The sequence below is a fragment of the Brachyistius frenatus genome, unplaced genomic scaffold, assembly GCF_029030835.1.
Source record: "Brachyistius frenatus isolate BFR_SWC_R1_liver_20210118 unplaced genomic scaffold, ASM2903083v1 Contig_83, whole genome shotgun sequence".
In the NCBI taxonomy this organism is placed as follows: domain Eukaryota; kingdom Metazoa; phylum Chordata; class Actinopteri; family Embiotocidae; genus Brachyistius; species Brachyistius frenatus.
In genome coordinates, this window is record NW_027210682.1 from 1194156 (window position 1) to 1212968 (window position 18813).

General features: G+C 40.2%; 3 protein-coding genes across 3 annotated transcripts; 2 read left to right on the top strand and 1 right to left on the bottom strand.

Annotated features, from left to right (window-relative positions):
* The first annotated feature begins 175 nt into the window (after positions 1–175).
* ube3b (ubiquitin protein ligase E3B) lies at positions 176–9300 on the top strand. Its single transcript, XM_069709451.1, has 27 exons — positions 176–582; positions 799–967; positions 1089–1206; positions 1388–1447; positions 1545–1649; positions 1741–1837; positions 1947–2032; positions 2155–2237; positions 2359–2464; positions 2568–2688; positions 2822–2999; positions 3386–3552; positions 3668–3835; positions 3931–4102; positions 4189–4307; positions 4394–4508; positions 4627–4726; positions 4806–4925; positions 5006–5182; positions 5274–5384; positions 5484–5621; positions 5755–5820; positions 5903–5961; positions 6089–6271; positions 6463–6574; positions 6668–6760; positions 6851–9300. The coding sequence occupies exons 2-27, from the start codon at positions 807–809 to the stop codon at positions 7040–7042; spliced, it is 3207 nt and encodes a 1068-aa protein (XP_069565552.1). The 5' UTR covers positions 176–582; positions 799–806; the 3' UTR covers positions 7043–9300.
* Positions 9301–10560: 1260 nt separating this feature from the next.
* On the top strand, positions 10561–12686 carry aldh3b4 (aldehyde dehydrogenase 3 family, member B4). The gene is given in 7 exon segments (XM_069709471.1): positions 10561–10672; positions 10768–10853; positions 11399–11480; positions 11567–11947; positions 12039–12205; positions 12304–12403; positions 12487–12686. Coding segments are annotated over 7 exon segments (1128 nt in total).
* Positions 12687–16282: 3596 nt separating this feature from the next.
* Positions 16283–18577, bottom strand: mmab (metabolism of cobalamin associated B). The gene is made up of 9 exons (XM_069709435.1): positions 18420–18577; positions 17722–17780; positions 17535–17628; positions 17384–17441; positions 17212–17284; positions 17020–17117; positions 16869–16933; positions 16707–16766; positions 16283–16493 (listed from the first exon to the last, which is right to left on the bottom strand). Exons 1-9 carry the CDS (start codon positions 18521–18523, stop codon positions 16409–16411), a joined length of 696 nt encoding a protein of 231 aa, XP_069565536.1. The 5' UTR covers positions 18524–18577; the 3' UTR covers positions 16283–16408.
* Between the last annotated feature and the right edge of the window lie 236 nt (positions 18578–18813).

Consider the following 18813-nt stretch of genomic DNA (forward strand, 5'->3'; position numbering starts at 1 on the left):
TAATTACATTAGCCCACATATTTCCGCTGTTGAAGGAGTAACAGTGAATGCAGTCCCCTGACCACCCACCCAACCAACATATTGGATGAAAGCTTTATGCTACACCAGAAATACAAAGTCTCAGTTGTTACAATCCAAACAAAGATAATTTACCATGTCCCAGACCTTCTGCGGATAATAACTCTCGTGTAGTGATTTATCTGCGAAGACAAACACTACCCGGAATCTTTTAATGCGACACATGGGATTAATAGCTGCAGTCAATATACGAATCTCCTCTCATTGTTTACATTTCGAAACGGTGTGTTCCCTGCGTTTGGGAGACTGTCACTGATCTAGGGTTAAACCTAACCCCACAATGATGCTAAATATTTCTAACTATATGTGAAAACACTCTCCACGGGTCAGTATCAAGTCGACAAGTAGCGAACTAGCCCTTCGTGCTAACTACCCCAGCTCCATCTTTACTGTATCGCTCGTTATCCTAGGGATGGCAACTTAGTCTTCTTGGTTTTTTTGGGGGTCTTTTCCTCCCTCTTGGATCTCAAGGACGACCAGATGACTGAGGAGGTATAGCGGCAGGTGAGGCTCAAAGACAGGCAACATTTTCTAATCTTCAATATTGCCGGCAAGTTCAATATTATTGGTAGTTGATTGGATGTTGTATTATCAAAGTCACAAGCTTCATACAGAGCAGCTGTGTCGGCACTGTCAAAACGTTATCAATACCTGCATGCATATTATCAGTGTGTTGTTCTGTAGTACAGCAGCCAAGTGGTTTGCATTCTTCGTTTCTAGGGTGCACAATGTTCAGTGTGCCACAAATCTCCAAGTCCGAGTTCCTGGACAAAGCCAGGCAGGCCAGGGAGGAGAGGAAGGGACAGAAGGAGAAGGAGAGAGCAGCAATCCAGATCCAAGCCCTGGTCAGGAGATTTATCTGTCGATGCAGACTCCAGAAGCAAATAAGGTGATCCCCAATTTTATTTACTGCAGATTTACCATAAACATCACAAGTAAATATTACAAGTAAATATCAATCATGTTCATGTTATCATTTGCTCAATATTTTTTATTCTGTGTCTCACCAGGAAAGATGTTGATGACTATTTTCAAGCTTCTGAAACTGGGACATCCAAGAGAAATGCACTTTCAATTTTCAAAGTTGCTCGGAAATTACTATTCATATATCGCCAAGAGGATAAGATGGTGAGTTTCCAGATATGTAATTTAGACCAATATGTAAGTTCACTTTAATAATACATTTAAATGTATTAATCCTTACCTTTGTGGAGACTTTTGAAAGACACTTAAGACTGCTGTAAACAATAGTTGTTTAGATGCTTGACCTGGAATGTGTGACTCAAATGACTGTAATTTTGTGCATCAGAGGTTTGAGAAGCTCTGTCGTGCTATTCTGGCCAGCATGGAGGTTGAAAATGAACCCAAAGTGAGTGTACATATGTTCATAACCTCCACATACCAAAGATTTTTTTTCAATGTGATTTTCTTTTTGTCTAATGAATGTTTTGACATTTGGTCCTTAGGTCTGGTATGTTTCATTGGCTCTCTCCAAAGACCTCACCATCCTCTGGCTCAAACAGATAAAAGATGTGCTATGGACCTGCTGTCAACTACTGAAAAATTTAAAGGTTAGTCTTGATTTGAAGTTGGATAATGTATTTTGATCTGCATTTTCTTATTATTTATTGTACATATAACCACCTGTTTTTTGTTTTTAAGCCTGACATACTTCAGGACAACAAGTTGGTAACGCTGTATCTCACCATGCTGGTGACCTTCACGGATACTTCAACCTGGCGAATAGTCAGAGGGAAGGGTAAGCGTCAAGTCAAGCTTTTTTAAACATTTTTTTATAGACATATCTTTTGTTATTGCAGGACATGCTCTGTGCAAAGAAAAACAATATTTTCTCCACAATATTTTAGGTGAGGCTCTAAGACCTGCTTTGACGAAGATTTGTCAAAATATCATGGGCTATCTCAATCAAAAGGGATTTTATTCAATGCTGCAGGTTCAGTATTACACCTCATACTGTTATCAACACATTCAATGAAGAAGTGTGCCACTTATTTTCCTCCACTTTATTATTCACGTGTCATTTTAATCAATACACATTTTGTATGTCAACTTTAGATCTTGCTGACCAATGGTTTGGCTCGTTCTAAACCATCTCTCTCCAAAGGCACTCTGACTGCCATCTTCACTTTGTCATTAAGGTAAGCTCATATTCCACTTTAAAAAAAAAGCAGAGGAGACAAGTTATTGCTGTTATTTTATATAGTTTGCTTTTAGTTTTATTTTCAAGCTGCCTTTTTAACAAAATTTACTGTTTTTCAGGCCAGTCATTGCTGCTCACTTCTCCGATAACCTGCTCAGATCATTCCTCATTCACATCATGTCAGTTCCAGCCATCATATCCCACCTCAGTGTGCTTACTCCAGAGGTAAAAGCTCCATGTTATGTGTTGCTGTTGCTGCTTGGTGGAATTGTACGTTTTAATTTAAACTGTAAGAGAGTAGGTTTCAATATCTGCTCTGTCTCAACAGTGCATGGCGTCCATACAGACGCATGACCTGCTGCGGAAGTTCATTCTGTTTCTTAGTCGAGAAGAACAGTGTTCGGACATCTGTGTGTGTCTTGAGGGCAGCCACACACTCTGCTTACTTGGTATAGTATTTTGATAAACAGGGGCTTGCACTTTCAATAAATTAAATCTCATGTACAAATCTTTAAAATCTTTGAGTGTCCTGTGGACTGTTAATTTTTATCGTTGTGACTGCATCGTTCTCTTGTTTGATAGGCAACCTGATTCACTTGGGTTTCCTTAATGAGAAAGTCCTGGAGGAGGAGGCCAACCATTTTGTGAAGGACCTGACTGACATGCTGTCCTACTGCCAGAGATATGTATCGCAAAAAAAGTCCAACCTAACGCACTGGCATCCTGTCCTGGGCTGGTTCTCCCAGACTGTAGACTACGGGTCTGTGAAATACTTTATATTTTCTTGAATCAGTTCAACAAGTCAATATTCACCTGTAAACTGCAAAGAAATATGGTATCAGAGCAAAGGTTTGAAACGTAAAAATAAACAATTAACTTTCTGAGCACAAAAATCAATTACATTTAAAAGACAATGAGCACACAGAAATGGATTGATAGACTAACTGAGGATGCTTGGTCCTTTCTGATCAACAGATTTAGTTAAAAAATTTTTTTACCTTTTTTAGACTGCAAATGAAGATATCATATAGTGCTTTTAAATAATAATTGTGTACTTGAGTGCTTTCACTTTTACTTTGTTAAAATATTAATAATGCCAGATAAGTGTACTTGACTCCCCCCGCCCCTGTCTCTTTTTCTCTTTAGTCTTAATGAGTCAATGCCTCTGGTCACGAAACAGCTCCAGCACCTGTGGGGTGTGTCTGTTATCCGAACGCTCTTCAGTGATGTCCTCTCCAAAAAGCTGGAGAGTCAGGAGCCCACTCCTCCACCCCCACAGCCTAGCACATCACAAAACAACCTACCAGTAAAAAGTACGTTATAAACGGCAACCTATTTAAAAAAGTGAAATCCGTACAAAGTGTTGATTCTCCAAAAAGGTTTGAAGGCTCTTTACATCCCTGGTGTAATGCGTTCATGTTCTTACAGACCTCTTTAAGCGAGCATTTCAGAAGTCGGCATCTGTGCGGAACATCCTGAAACCAGTCGGAGGAAAACGAGTTGACTCAGCTGAAGTTCAGAAGGTGTGCAGCATCTGTGTGCTCTACCAGACTGCTCTGTCGACACTGACGCAAATACGCCTCCAGATACTCACTGGTCAGTACCAGAATTGTACTTTTTTAGATTATCCAAACATACAGTATTTTGGAAACATCATGGACTAAATCCCCGTACTTTCTGCTTGTCTGCAGGTCTGACTCATCTTGATGACCTTTTGCCCAAACTTTGGGCCTTCATCTGTGAGCTTGGTCCTCAGGGAGGCCTCAAGCTCTTCATGGAGTGTCTGAACAATGACACTGAAGAATCCAAGCAGCTCCTGGCTATGCTCATGCTCTTCTGTGACTGCTCACGGCACCTCATCACGTAATTTCACAGATTTGTACTCTGTTATGCATAAGATGGCCGGTGTAACAACAATAGTTTTATGACCCACATGTTATGTGTTACAGAATTCTGGATGACATTGAAGTCTATGAAGAACAAACATCCTTCAAGATAGAGGAACTCCACACTATCTCCTCTTTTCTCAACACGTTTGTGTACAAGATGATATGGGATGGCATTTTAGGTGAGTGTGCAACCTCACTGAAAGTCTTGAAAGTTGTGATGACATCACCTATTTGAAATGGTATATTTTTATTTTGCCCTAAATAGAAAATGCAAAGGGCGAGAAACTAGAGATGTTCCACAGTGTTCATGGCTGGCTGATGGTGCTTTATGAACGGGACTGCAGGCGGAGATTCACCCCTGATGACCACTGGCTGCGCAAGTAAATACAAACACTGAAACACTGACTGCTCATATCTTTACCATACCGGCTCTTTGTTTCAAAATAGACTACTTTGTGATTAAAGCTCACCTTTACACGTTTCTGCTGTTGCATTCAGGGACCTGAAGCCCAGCCTGTTGTTCCAAGAGTTGGAGAAAGGCAAGAAGAGAGCCCAGCTTTTACTGCAGTACATCCCACATGTTATTCCACATAAAAACGTGAGTAAGCAGGATTCTTCCATTTAAGGCAGTGTCCTTTTCATTTTCAGTCTTATAATTATTTTCCCTCTAATTTTAGAGGGTGCTGCTGTTCAGGAACATCGTTACAAAGGAAAAAGAAAATTTAGGATTGGTAGAAACAAGCTCTGCTTCACCACACGTCACTCATATTACCATTCGACGCTCTCGGATGTTAGAGGTATGGAGTCAACACATTAAACAGGTTTTACTGTCTATGCTAGTTGTTCCATAATAACACTTGGATTTCCCTGTCCTAAGGATGGATATGACCAGCTCCGACGGCTACCAGTGAATTCTATAAAAGGTGTCATTCGTGTGAAGTTTGTTAATGACCTGGGAGTGGACGAGGCTGGTATCGATCAGGACGGTGTCTTCAAAGAGTTTCTAGAGGAGATCATTAAGAAAGTTTTCAATCCGGCTCTCAACCTGTTTAAGGTATCTCAGGCAAACTGTGCAATGTTTAATCTGCCACACTTCTGCTGCTGATTTTCCTGTTTTGTATGATGTGATGTTTACTATTTCATAGACTACAAGTGGAAATGAAAGGCTGTATCCGTCACCCACATCTTACATCCACGAGAACCATTTGCAGCTGTTTGAGTTTGTGGGGAAGATGCTCGGGAAAGCTGTATATGAGGTACATTTAATCTCTGCAAAAAAAAATGTGTCGTTGGTTGTTCCCACTCTGAGTATAGAGATTTGGTGATCTGCAGTTGTTCTGTTATTCATCACTTAGGGCATTGTTGTGGACGTCCCTTTTGCCTCCTTCTTCCTCAGTCAAGTCTTGGGTCACCACCACAGCACTTTCTACAGCTCTATTGATGAGCTTCCTTCTCTGGACTCTGAGTTTTACAAGAACCTCACTTCCATCAAGGTCAGAAAAATATAACCTTCACTTATCACTTTTTCTCTCATTTCTCTAATGTGCAAAGGTTTTAAATGTAGCTCCCGTTATTGCAATCCAGTTTGTAATATCAAGGGGACATTTCACTTCCTATTTCTCTCAGCGCTATGATGGAGATGTAGGGGACCTAGGCCTGACGCTATCCTATGATGAGGATGTTATGGGGCAGGTAAGGACCAAAAACATAGAAGATATGATACGGTGTGGTTAAATACACAAAATTCACAAGTACATTTTCGGTTCTCTTACAGCTTGTCTGTCATGAGTTGATACCTGGGGGGAAAACCATGCCTGTCACCAATGAAAACAAGTATGTGAATTTAGATTCAACTAATAACATAACAGGGCAATAACCTGTCATGTGTTTAAAATGCTCTTTCGCTGATTGTTGTGTAATCACCTTCTTTCCATGACCTCTCCTCTGCCATCTCCTGCAGGATCAGCTACATCCACCTCATGGCTCACTTCCGGATGCACACGCAGATAAAGGAGCAAACTGCCGCTTTCATCCGGGGCTTCCGCAGCATCATTAATCCCGAGTGGTTGCACATGTTTTCCACGCCCGAAGTTCAGCGTCTCGTTTCAGGAGATAATGCTGAGATTGATCTAGACGATCTTAAGTATGTAACACTTTACCTGTGTCTTCTTTTGTCAGTATGGATGATGTCATTTTATTGACAAGTCCCACACTGTTTTATGAGCAGGATGACCAAATGACTTTGTTTGTCAGGTCAACAATTACACTGATTAGAATTGCCACTTCTTTCATGGATGTGTCTCATTCTCATCATTGTCTTCTTTTCTTTCTCAGGAAACACACAGTCTACTATGGAGGTTTTCACAGCAGCCATCGTGTAATCATCTGGCTGTGGGACATCCTGTCCAGCGACTTCAACGCTGAAGAGAGGGCTATGTTCCTCAAAGTACAGTGTTTTTTGTTTTTAACAGCTAAATGCTTTTTGAGGCTTCTTTTAAGATACTTACCCAGTTATAATCTCTTAAATGTGTTTTTCCAGTTTGTTACCAGCTGCTCAAGGCCGCCTCTTCTAGGCTTTGCCTACCTCAAACCACCTTTCTCCATCCGCTGTGTGGAAGTTTCAGATGATCAGGTAAGAATAAATAAGTAATTACCATTTTCTGGGTGTTGTGCATGTGCACTGACAAACTATATTACATGACATTTCGTCGGTTGTGTCCAGGACACTGGAGACACCCTTGGCAGTGTCCTGAGAGGCTTTTTCACGATCCGGAAGAAGGAGCCTGGTGGTCGACTTCCTACTTCATCTACTTGCTTCAACCTGCTCAAGCTGCCCAACTACAGCAAGAAGAGCATCCTGCGCGACAAGCTGCGCTATGCTATCAGTATGAACACAGGCTTCGAGCTCTCCTAACTCAGTTGCATCAAGACAATCTGCACAGGAGGGTTGTGTTCAACAGCCTGAACCAAGCAAGAGGCTCGGCTTTCCTGAACTGGAGTCTGTCACATCAGAGGGACATCACCTAAACAAAAGGGGATACATGAAGGATATATAACGTCCCCTTTTTCTCCTTTTAAAAACTGGATGAGCTCGTACTGGCTCAGTCTCTCCCAGCAAAGGGAATGCTGTTTGTGCAGCACAATCACATTTTTACCATCTTCCTCTGCCTCTCCAAAAGTTGAATATGTAATGTATTTATCTCTGTGAAATACAGATATACAGTGGCTAAATCTCTGTTTCTCAGGCTGAACAGAATCATCCTCGGATCTAACATGCCCATTTTAAGCAAACTGGAAAGCAATACAGATGCAATGCAAGCCATTAGACACATGGTCGACTCAGTCGAGTAAAACCAAGTGATGCATTGTTAATATACTTAGAAGCTTGGATTCTGTTATCCAGGCAACTTTTAGCTGATATTGGATGAGTCTTAAAATGTTGTGCTGAACATAATGCATCTTTTGTAAGTGGAAGACAAATCAATGTCTTGAAGGAGGGGTGGCTCATAACAGTGATTCTGCGTTGATTACATTATGTCCCATTCTGAGGAAAATCATTTTGTCTTAGACTCTGCAGTCACTCCAGACAGACGTTGACGCTCTGATTTTTATGAATACATTTGAAAACCCACCACCGGCCTCAGTTTAGTGAAGCAGCAAAAACTATTCTTGACACGAAAAACAAAAAAAATTTGATTATGCTGTTGTTTGATACAAAAAAAAGTCCTCGCTGTAGCATCAGTTACTTTTGAGAACAAGAACTGGAAATGTTTTGTCTCAAATTGTATCTGCCGAGTAGTATCTGTATCCCGTCTCGCATCTGTGCTTGACTTCTTGAAAACGTAAGGAGTAAATCAATCATGTTTTCATGTCTTTGTACTTAATACAAAAAAAACAAAAACTTTCTCATTACACCTTTGAATAATGCTGAGTGCCTCATGTATCGCCATCACCCCTAGCTATCACATGTCTGACTGTATTTCAACCTTAACCAATAACCACATAGTATATCGGAAACAAGCCATAGAAATGGGGCTATGGTCCTGGATTTATTCTCTGCTCCTTCTAACCAGACAGAGCAGAAACCCGACCACTGTACTACCACAACAACAACCGAGGAGGGTTTTACTACAATGCTCTCTGATCTCTGTGGACTTTTTAAGCCATGCAGAAACGAATTTGAGGTTTAAAAAAAACCTTTCAACCTGATGTCATGGACTGGATCGTCAACCAAATGGGACTGCTTGACTTGATATTCCCTTGGAAATATTGCACACCTTTTTGCTGTTTGTGGCTGTCGGCGAAAGGAACAAGAGGGTGAATGTTACCTTAGAAGCCTAAATATTACTTTACACAGGGTTCCTTTACATCAGAAAGTTAGGACTTTTTGATCATTTAACAGAAGGAGAACTGATACTTTATAAGAGAAAGGGTTAAAAGAAAATATCAGATGTTCACCAATTTCTGTAATATGCAAAAAAAAAAAAAAGTAACAAGCTATAAAATATACTGGTCATTATTGCCATGTTTCTAACTAGTTATAACATGGCCACTAACTTGTGTGGAAACAACAAAATAGTGATTTATTATTCAACTGCAACCTACTACATATAGTATATATAAATAACACTGGTTGTATTGACAATACCTCCAGTCTACTAATGAGATGAGACTATTTCCAAATCTGACAAATCAGTCAGGAGGATCTTACTTCAGCTGTCCGCCTTTCAGTTTATTCAAGCAAAAATTAGAAACACTGCAAATGGATTTACGTGACACACTGTGTGTTGGTGTGCAAGAGAGATGAAAGATACCTCACATGCTTGTCTGTCTCGTCCGATGAGGTCACTCATCTGTTTTAAATGATGTCAAGGGTAGGCAATGTACCAGTGGACTGCTGATGCTGACTTTGAATATCCACTCTTTTTAGTAAAACAAATAACAATAAAAAATTATCATGGAACTGTTCCCAACCTTCCTGTGAAGATTTCCCCTCTCTTTTTAAAAGTGTCTTTGAAACTGGCTACACTACAGTATGGAGTGTTATTGTAAAAAAAAAAGAAAAAAAAAAAGAAAAAAAAAATCCCATGTAAGATTTGTCCATGTGTAAGATAATTTTTCCTGTAATATTAAATCATGTACACAAGTATTATATAAATCATTGACTTTAAATCATAATGGGTGTTTGTTTTTTTCAAGTCCTAAATTATTTTTTAGTTGATTGCAAACACCTGCTGAGCCTGGAAAGCCCCTACAACGTCACAGGGATCCAAAATATAAACTTAGAATCTGAAAATAATGACTTACTATATCTAAACAATAACATTTTCTATCTAAAAATAATGAGAAACTTTCTCAAAATACTAGGCTATGACAAAATATTGACTTAGAATCTTAAAATAGAGACATTTTCTCAAATCAGACTGACTTTCACAAAATAAGAAGCTTTCTCAAAATACTGACATAGTATCTCAAAATTTACGATCTCAAAAGAATCAGAAACTTTCTCAAAATATTGACTGATATATTTTGAGACAGCCCAATAAGTCAATATTTAAAGATAGTATTTACGTATTTGAAAAAAAAAGCCTATCATTATAAAGACTTACAGGATCTGTTTTTTTTTTTTTTGTTTTTTTTATCGTCCCCACAAGCGGAAACGGGCTTTCACATAGGAAATTGACAGCACACACACCTGAGAGGTTAACAAGCGGCTGTATATGGTAACACATTTTCTGGTTCTCCTGAATGCTGTGCACGGAGGATTGTGGCGTGAATGCGCACAGTTGAGTCTCTGTTGTGCTCACTCTGGCCTGCACTGTGACTTTTCATGAGAGGTGAGCCGTGCTGTTGTTGTGATGGTTTCCACAACTGTGGCTGCAAATGTTTCAGCTGTGTGAACCTGAACGTCCAGAATAACCATGAGCAGTATGCCGAGCAGCGTCTCTCCAGCCCGATGGTTTAAAGCGCTGCGCAGGTAAATAACTGGCTCACTTTTTTTTTTTTTTTTTTGGCAAAGAGGTAAACTGAGCTTTCAAATCAAGCTGTTGTGTTTTAATGTGAAGTATGTTAGTTGGGGAAGTGAATGTGACACCTCTACTGTCTTTGGTCCACCTATACATCAGCCTGGATGTGGTTGAGTGGAATGTCCAGCTTTATTAGTTTCTTGTGGAAAGAAATGTGGTGAGACTTTTTGTTTGTATAGCCCCTTTTACAAGAAAACACTTCTTCATAATATTATTGGGATTAATCATGATTTTACATGGAAAGAACATTCCTTCTCACTACTACAAAGAAATGTATTGTGCTGAAATGCCAAAGCAGATTAACTTAAGTTGCCTTAACCTTTTTGTAAAAATTAAGTGGGCTCATTGTGAGTGCTCGGTTTCACTCCTAACGTAATTTCTTGTGTGGTCGGTACAGTTCACTTTGATGGACGAGTGTCTGGTGATCAGTGAGCCGCTCGGGGTGGTGTTTATCATGGGGACTTGGTGCAGTCCTGTCAAAATGTGTCTGGTGCCGCTGGTCGGGGCCATTGCAGCAGGTGCAGCAAACATTTCTTGAATCACTTCGTTTTTCCCACACACCAGCTGACTGAGAATCTGACGGCCACTGATGATGTTTTGTTCATTTGAATAGGAAACTGTGCGATCATCAGCCCCTCTGAGTGCACCGCTCACACTGCAGAACTTCTCCATCGGCTCATTCCTTTTTATCTAGACAATGTGAGTAAGATACAGGACTGAGTGAGTACTCTGCTGATTGTCTTAACTTCACAAGTTAAGGGTCTTGAAATCTCTTAAAGGGTGACTTGAATGTTTTTTAACAAAAAATTGGATGGCTGACATCATTTTCTGGACAATATACATGTAGGTGCACTGGATTTATATTCAACTTTACTAAAAATGTATGATTTTGGTTGCTACAGTCAGAGCATAACCATCCTCCATAATTGTAGCCTCCAGCAGTATAGCTGAATGACTCATTTGTGTGAATGTACTTAAGCAGGTACCTTCTGGTTTGTCCTCTTTCAAAGAGGGCATTTGTTCAAGATGCAAATGAACCATTGTTTGGTGAGATTAGACTCCAATCTCAAATCTGGGATTGTTGGCTCAGGCACTCTGTTATCAAGACAAGACAATGGTTGACTCACCAATTATATTACTGTCTTAGTGTGTGATTTTATTTTAGATGGTGAGTTATAAGGATGATGGTGCTTCAGTAAAAAGGAATTATCTCATAAAAAAAAAAAATTCTTATTTTCCTCAAGGAATGCTTCCATGTGATTCTTGCAGGCACGAATGACTTGCCTGAACTCGTGGAACTGAAATTTGATCATGTTTTCTGTGCAGGTAAATATAAAATCGCCATCAAAATCTGTTTTTTGAGTAATATTTGAATAATTTGTGATGCATTAAACATGGCTGTCACTCCTTAGGAAATAGGGAGGATGGAGGCAAAATTGCTATGGCTGCAGCCTGTACTCTCACACCTGTCACCCTAATTTTGGGAGGCAAGAACCCATGTTATGTGGACCAGCATTGTGACATTGCCACCACCGTGCAGCGCATTGCTTGGTCACGTTTCCACAATACTGGACAGAGCTTAGTGGCCCCTGACTACATTTTATGCCACATAGATGTCAAAGCACGGTTGGTGCAGGCCCTAAAGTGCTGTTTGAGGCAGTTCTATGGTTCTGATCCCAGAGATTCCCGCTGCATGGTCAATCTGGAGATCTTCAACCGTATGCAAGACATCTTGCGGAGATCTGGCAAGGTCACTGTCGGTGGGCAGGTGATAGAAGCAGAGAAATATATTGGTAAGAACGTTCTATATTGGATTTCAGTGCCAAAGAATACATGCAATACATCTAATCCTGGTATACTCAATTTTTTCTGTTCTATCTTAAGCCCCAACAATTTTGACAGAGGTGGCAGAGTCAGACCCCATCATGCAACAGGAGGTTTTTGGCCCAGTTCTTCCTGTTCTGACTGTAAACAATGTGGATGAGGCAATCACCTTTATTAATAAGCAGGAGAAACCCCTCTGTGTGTATGCATATTCCAGCAACAGTAAGGTACATGGCATAAACTGAAGGTAAAACACCATATTCATTGCTGTGCCTGAGGAGCCAACTTGTATTCTGACCTCGTGCCGGCCTTTGTGACACTGCAGGTCATTTCGAGACTAATGAGCGAGACCTCGAGTGGAAGCTTTTGCTCCAACGACTGCATTCTGCAGAGTGTGATAGTGTCTCTGCCCTTTGGTGGAGTAGGTAAGTCTGCAGCATCACTGTACACAGTGGTGAGATAATATTGCCTCCATCTGATCCACCCTTCCAACATTTTTTTTTCACAGGTGCCAGTGGAATGGGTTCCCTCCATGGCCGCTACAGCTTTGACACCTTTTCTCACAGGAAATCATGCCTGCTAAGAAGCACACGGTTTGAGTGTATCACCTATTTGCGTTATCCGCCCTATGAGGCCCGCAATCTGTCTCTGATGACATAGGCCAGTACCCTGACCCAGAAGAGCCAGGGCTGGTGCCAGATCCTCTGACTGTGTGGGAGGGTAATGACAGAGCCATGTTGGAATAAAACCAAGTGCCCCCGAAGTCATGATCAGGCCTGACGTGAAGGTGTACAGATGGTGTATTAAAACATATGTATGAGCAAAATCCACAGGGGTGTAGCCAATTCTATAGTCCATAGTAATTGTTTAATCTCAGTATGGGATGACAATTGTGTGCAAGTTACTCTACATACAAAAAAAAAGGTCGCCTTCAAGCAGTGCAGACCCTTTTCTGCTTGCTCCTGCATTTTCTTGCATTTTTCTGCTTTTATTTACCTTTCTTTTTTGTGAAAATCTATGAGATCACTCGGTCATTTTATTTTTTGTAGATTAATTAAGCCATTGCCATTTTCCCCCCAAAACAAACAACTTTTCACCTCATGACTACGGGGGCAAACCCAACAGTTGCTAAGGCTAATTAGCAGCAAGATGCCTCCCATCTCCACGGACGACTACCACAAACTCCTGCAGAAGATTGCAGTCTAACAGGCAGAGCCCAGCGCCCTGAGATTTGTGATGCAACTGGCTGGCCTGCACTACCACACAGGCAGAACTCCTCCTCAACTCCTGCACTCAGCAGGACACATCCAAGGACCGCTGAGAAAAGGAGAACCAGCAAAAAACCTCCACAACAATTGAGCCTACAACTTGAAAACAGATTTGCTCCATTGTCGCAGGATTCTAAATCTCCATCTGATGACCTGGATAAGCAGCTATCTTCTCAAAGCAGGGTAAGAACTGAGAGTAAACGTGAACGTAAAAGGCCGCAGGGAAAGCTAATGACTGGGCCTGAAACTCTGATTGTTGGTGACTTTGCTGTAAAAGATTGTAGAATGATGTGCAGCAAGAATACCAAAATACTCTGCTTTCTGAAAGATATGGTCTCTAACATGAGAGACAAAATCCTGGACAGCGTGGCTGACCATTCCATGGTGAAAAACATCATGGTGCATACAGGAAGCTGTGATATTGTGAAACAACAGTCTGAAGTTCTGAAGCGAGGCTTTATTGATCTGTTAAACACAGTCAGCTCTGTCAATGCTGAGGTGTTTATCAGTGGCCCTCTTCCACCTGTCAGAGGAGGAGATGAAAGATTCAGCAGGCTGTTTGCACTGAACAAATGGCTGTCAACTGTATGTACTGACCATTCAGTACATTTTATCAACAATTTCTACCTTTTCTGGGAGCGCAGACATCTTTTTAAGGCAGATGGAGTTTGCCTGAACAAGTCAGGGGTAAGACTGTTTACCTATAATCTATTTTACTTCCTGCGTCGCCCGTCTGTTCCCACTGCCAAGGACAAGAGACAAGAGGAGTCTAAACAAGAGATAACCCCACAACATCACTGTAGAGACCTTCGGGGAAGGATGCCAAAGAAGAGCCAAGAGGAGGAGTCTCCAACCTCATCATCAGGGACCGCCTCTTATCACCCACTTTCTCCCCCCCTCCAATCCACTTGGGCATGCAATCAATTTGCCTCCTTTTTTACTGACAAAATACAGAAAATTAGACAAGCAGTAAGTGCCTCCACAACAACCACAGGATATGTGTTGCCCCCGTCTCTAAATAATATCCATTCAAATATCATGACACAATTTCATTCAATCAACCATGGAAGTCTGAAAGACATTATACAACATCTGAAGTCCTCCTCCTGCAGCTTGGATATTATAACAACGCCCTTTTCAAAAATATTTCAAACTGCATGACCACTGATTTTTTACGAATTGTAAACTCATCCCTTCTCTCAGGTGTCTTCCCACAAGCCCTAAAAACTGCAGTTATAAACCACTCCTAAAAAAGGCTAATTTAGACTCTGCAACAATGAAAAATTATAGGCCAATATCAAACTTCCCATTTTTAAGTAAAATAATTGAAAAAGTGTTTTTTCAACAGCTGACCAAGTTCTTGGCCGTAAATAAGTGTTTTGATATCTTCCAGTCAGGCTTTCGACAGCACCACAGTACTGAAACTGCTCTTGTTAAGGTTTTCAACGACATCCACTTAAACACAGACAGTGGTAGAATTTCAGTCTGAGTATTACTGGATCTCAGTGCTGCATTCGACACGGTTGACCATGACATACTACTAGACAGACTAAAAATCTGGGTGGGACTCTGCCACAGCACTAAACTGGTTTGAATCCTACTTGAAGGACCGAGAATACTTTGCGTCTGTAGCTAATTACACATCAGAGCGGACTAAAATGACATGTGGTGTTCCCCAAGGTTCAATTCTGGGGCCTCTTCTGTTCAACATCTACATGCTTCCATTGGCTCAGATTATGGAAAGAAATAAAGTGTGTTATCATAATTTTGCAGACGACACACAAATCTACATAACTATATCACCAGGGGACTATAATCCCATACAAGGGTTGGGTAAATGCATTGAATAAACCAACAACTGGATGTGCCAGAATTTCTTCAATTAAACAAAGATAAAACAGAAATAATTGTTTTTGGGGCCAAAGAAGAACGATTGAAAGTCAGCGCTCAGCTTCAATCACTGATGTTAAAAACCACAAACTGAGCCAGAAATCTAGGTGTAGTTATGGATTCAGACCTCAATCTGAACAGCCATATCAAGATAATTACAAAATCAGCCTACTATCACCTGAAGAATATATCAAGGATTAGAGGATTTATGTCTCAACAGGATTTGGAAAAACTTGTCCATGCATTCATCTTCAGTCGACTCCACTATTGTAACGGTGTGTTCACAGGTCTCTGTAAAAAGTCAATCAGAACACTGCAGCTGATTCAGAACGCTGCAGCTCGAGTCCTCACTAAGACCAGGAAACTGGATCACATCACTCCAGTTCTGAAGTCTTTACACTGGCTTCCTGTCCAACAAAGAATTGACTTTAAAATCCTGCTGTTGGTTTATAAAGCACTGAATGGTTTAGGGCCAAAATACATTTCTGATCTGCTGTGACCTTATGAACCCTCCCGACCCCTGAGGTCGTCTGGGACGAGTCTCTTTTCTGTTCCCAAAGTCAGAACTAAACATGGAGAAGCAGCGTTCAGTTTTTCTGCTCCACATATCTGGAACAAACTCCCAGAAAGCTGCAGGTCTGCTGAGACTCTCAGCTGCTTCAAATCAAGATTGAAGACTTTTCTGTTTGCTGCTGCCTTCAATTGAACCAGACTCAAGGATGTTGATCCTGCATTTCTGCATTTTATTACTGTATTTTATTTCTTAAACTGCACTGCAACTTTTATTCTATTTTTAGCTTGTTTATTAATGTTTTAATGATTGTTTTTAATGTTTTGATCAATGTTCTTAATTGTTTTTAAATTTGCTTTTCCTTTGCCTGATGTTTTGATGCTTTTAATGGTTTTACGTGAAGCACTTTGAATTGCCTTGTTGTTGAAATGTGCTATACAAATAAACTTGCCTTGCCTTACATTATTCAAAATTTCTCTGGAGAACCATCTTAACTCTACATCAATTTAGCTAAATTGTAAATGTTTGTGCAATATTAAATACAAGATAACAGCATTTGGATGCACATGTACTACCTGAATTTCTTAAAATGCATCATGACCATGATTTCACATTAAGTTAAGAAAAGTTACATTAAGAAAAGGAAATAATTTTGGACCATTTTTGTATGCTTTAATATATTTATAATATGATTGAAGTGTCGCATCACCCATGCTAAAAACAAATACAGTTTTTGACTTGGTCCTCATATGACGACGTGGTCATTCAGGTCTCTTGTAGATTTTCTCTTCATTGCCTTCTTTCATGGCTGCATATCTGGCTACGGTGAACAGGTAGTCGCTCAATCTGAAGGAAAATATGAGGACATTTGTCAGGCGTGTGGTGGAAGAAATTTTCTTTTCTAAAATAATTATTTTTATCTATCTTATTTTATGTATATGTATTTTTACATTTCTTCATATTCTATGCACCTTTTTTTGGTGTTTTCTATACTGCTGTGACGACTAAATTCCCTCACTGTGGGATTAATAAAGTGTAAATCTAAAGCACGGGACTGACCTGTTCAGGAACTTGGCAACATCTGGATCCACCTCCCCTGAGCGCACAATTGGAGCAACGCTATCACAAGAACAAAGAGCTGTCAAAACCACCAGTGAAACAAGACAAATAGATTAAGTTATTCAAAATGATGCTACAACCAGGGAACATGCTGAAACTGACCTGCGTTCTGCTCTCCGACAGACTGTGCGAGCTAAGTGCAAAGCTGCACTACTCTTCCCACCAGACTGCGAAACACAAAGCATAAGTGTTTTAGTGCATCAGGAAAACCGGCAACTCTTATTCAGAGCAACATAATAACAAAGGGGCTTACAGGTAAAATGAAGTTGGTCAGTGGAGGGAGTTCTTTTGTGAAGTCATCAATCCAAGTTTCCAGGTCTGTAATTGGCTGAGAAGTAAATTTTGTTCTCTCTTGCAGAATAAAAACAAAGATTAAGATCTTTAATCACAGGAGACACATGAAAACACCAGTTTTTCAGCATTATACTCAGCAGCATGTGCATACTTATATGACTTTCTCTTGCAGATGAACGAGGGGTGGCAATGTTGGAGCCCACATCTTGTAAAATGCACTGAATCTGCAATGAAAAAAAGCACAAAAGTCAGACATTTTATCTCTTGTGTAAAATGTCAGGACTGAAGGATGTTAATAAATGCAACATAAAAAAAAATCCAACCTTGTCCAGCTGATATGTGAATTTGTGACCTTTGTCAAGGCAAAATTCTCTGGCCAATCTGCAATGAGAGTCAGGATGGTAAATTCGGACGAGGCATATTATAAAATAATTTCTAAAATGAACTGCATCATCTGAATAGTAGACAATTCACCCTATAGCTGATGACAACTCATCTGTGTTTCCTAACGCTTCAAAAATGTGATCTTCCTTTGGCCTCCTTTCTCCTGTAAATGTGCTTGAGAAACCTGAACAGCAAGAATCAGGTCAACTTTTGTTAAGCTGTTTACTGCAACAGTAATTTAATAACTTATTGTTTTCTGAGTTAGTTGATGGATAACCTTTGTCTCCAGTTTTGGTGTAGATTTTGGGCACTCTGTTGTCTCCTTCAGTGGCATAACTGTTGGGGAAAAGAAGGACAGGAAGATGGAGAAGAAGGACTTTGATTAAATGAGTTTTGAGTCACATAGATACAGATAGCATAACAATTGGCATTTATTATTGGTTTCATTGTGTCTTTAAAGTAAAAATTTTAAACAATGCAATCTGTGAAAGCAGCTAAAAGTCAGCCGTTCTAACACTAATATGTTTTTACTTGATTGCAAACAAGGCAAGGGAATACATTATAAAGAACATAGACTTAGAAAAACAATGGTGGAGATGTTATGGCACAATCTCGAACAGTCATTAAGCAATAAAGGTACCATAATAATCTAGAGGAGACAAAATATTTTTTTTTAAACAATCAAACGACATAAAAAGGCAGCAACAGTCAAGTAAATAAACGAGGAGCACAAAAAAACACGGCGATTTAGATTTAAAAGAGCAAGGACCGAGATATAGCAATATACATTTTTTGGCTTTTCTATTTATTGTATCTATTAACTTTAGTGATTTAAAGAAGTTGTCAAAATTAGAATTAAATACATTTGAGGAGGGAGTACTGCAGTTCCACTTCCAAGCATGGAAGCAACATGAATAACATGAGCAAGAGCTCAACACTTTGCACATCTGACACGGAGCAGGGATGAGGAGCTACCTTCTGTCTGAGAAGAATGGTTTCTTCGTCCGATGCTCGCTTATTACCCTACATGTCCGTGTAACACAGCGGAGATTAACAGGTTTGAAAATAAACGATGTCATGTTAAGCTACAAGGTAGCGCCTGAAGGCGAATGATATTTTGTAATGTGTTTTTCCCTCTGTGCTGCCCGTAGTTCATATGGGCGTTTCCTTTTTCGTCGCATGATTGGTCGACTCACCGTGTGGTGGGCGAAAGCGGTACGCTGATAGGGCAGAAGAAAATATGGTCAAGAAGCTGCTGCGCTGATTGGATGAAGGAGGTCAACTCTATGTTCGTCGTTGCTCCTTCTGCGTGTCAGCTGTGTTTTTAGCAGTGCCCGACAAACGCTGCATAGTAGGACATCTGCGGTTT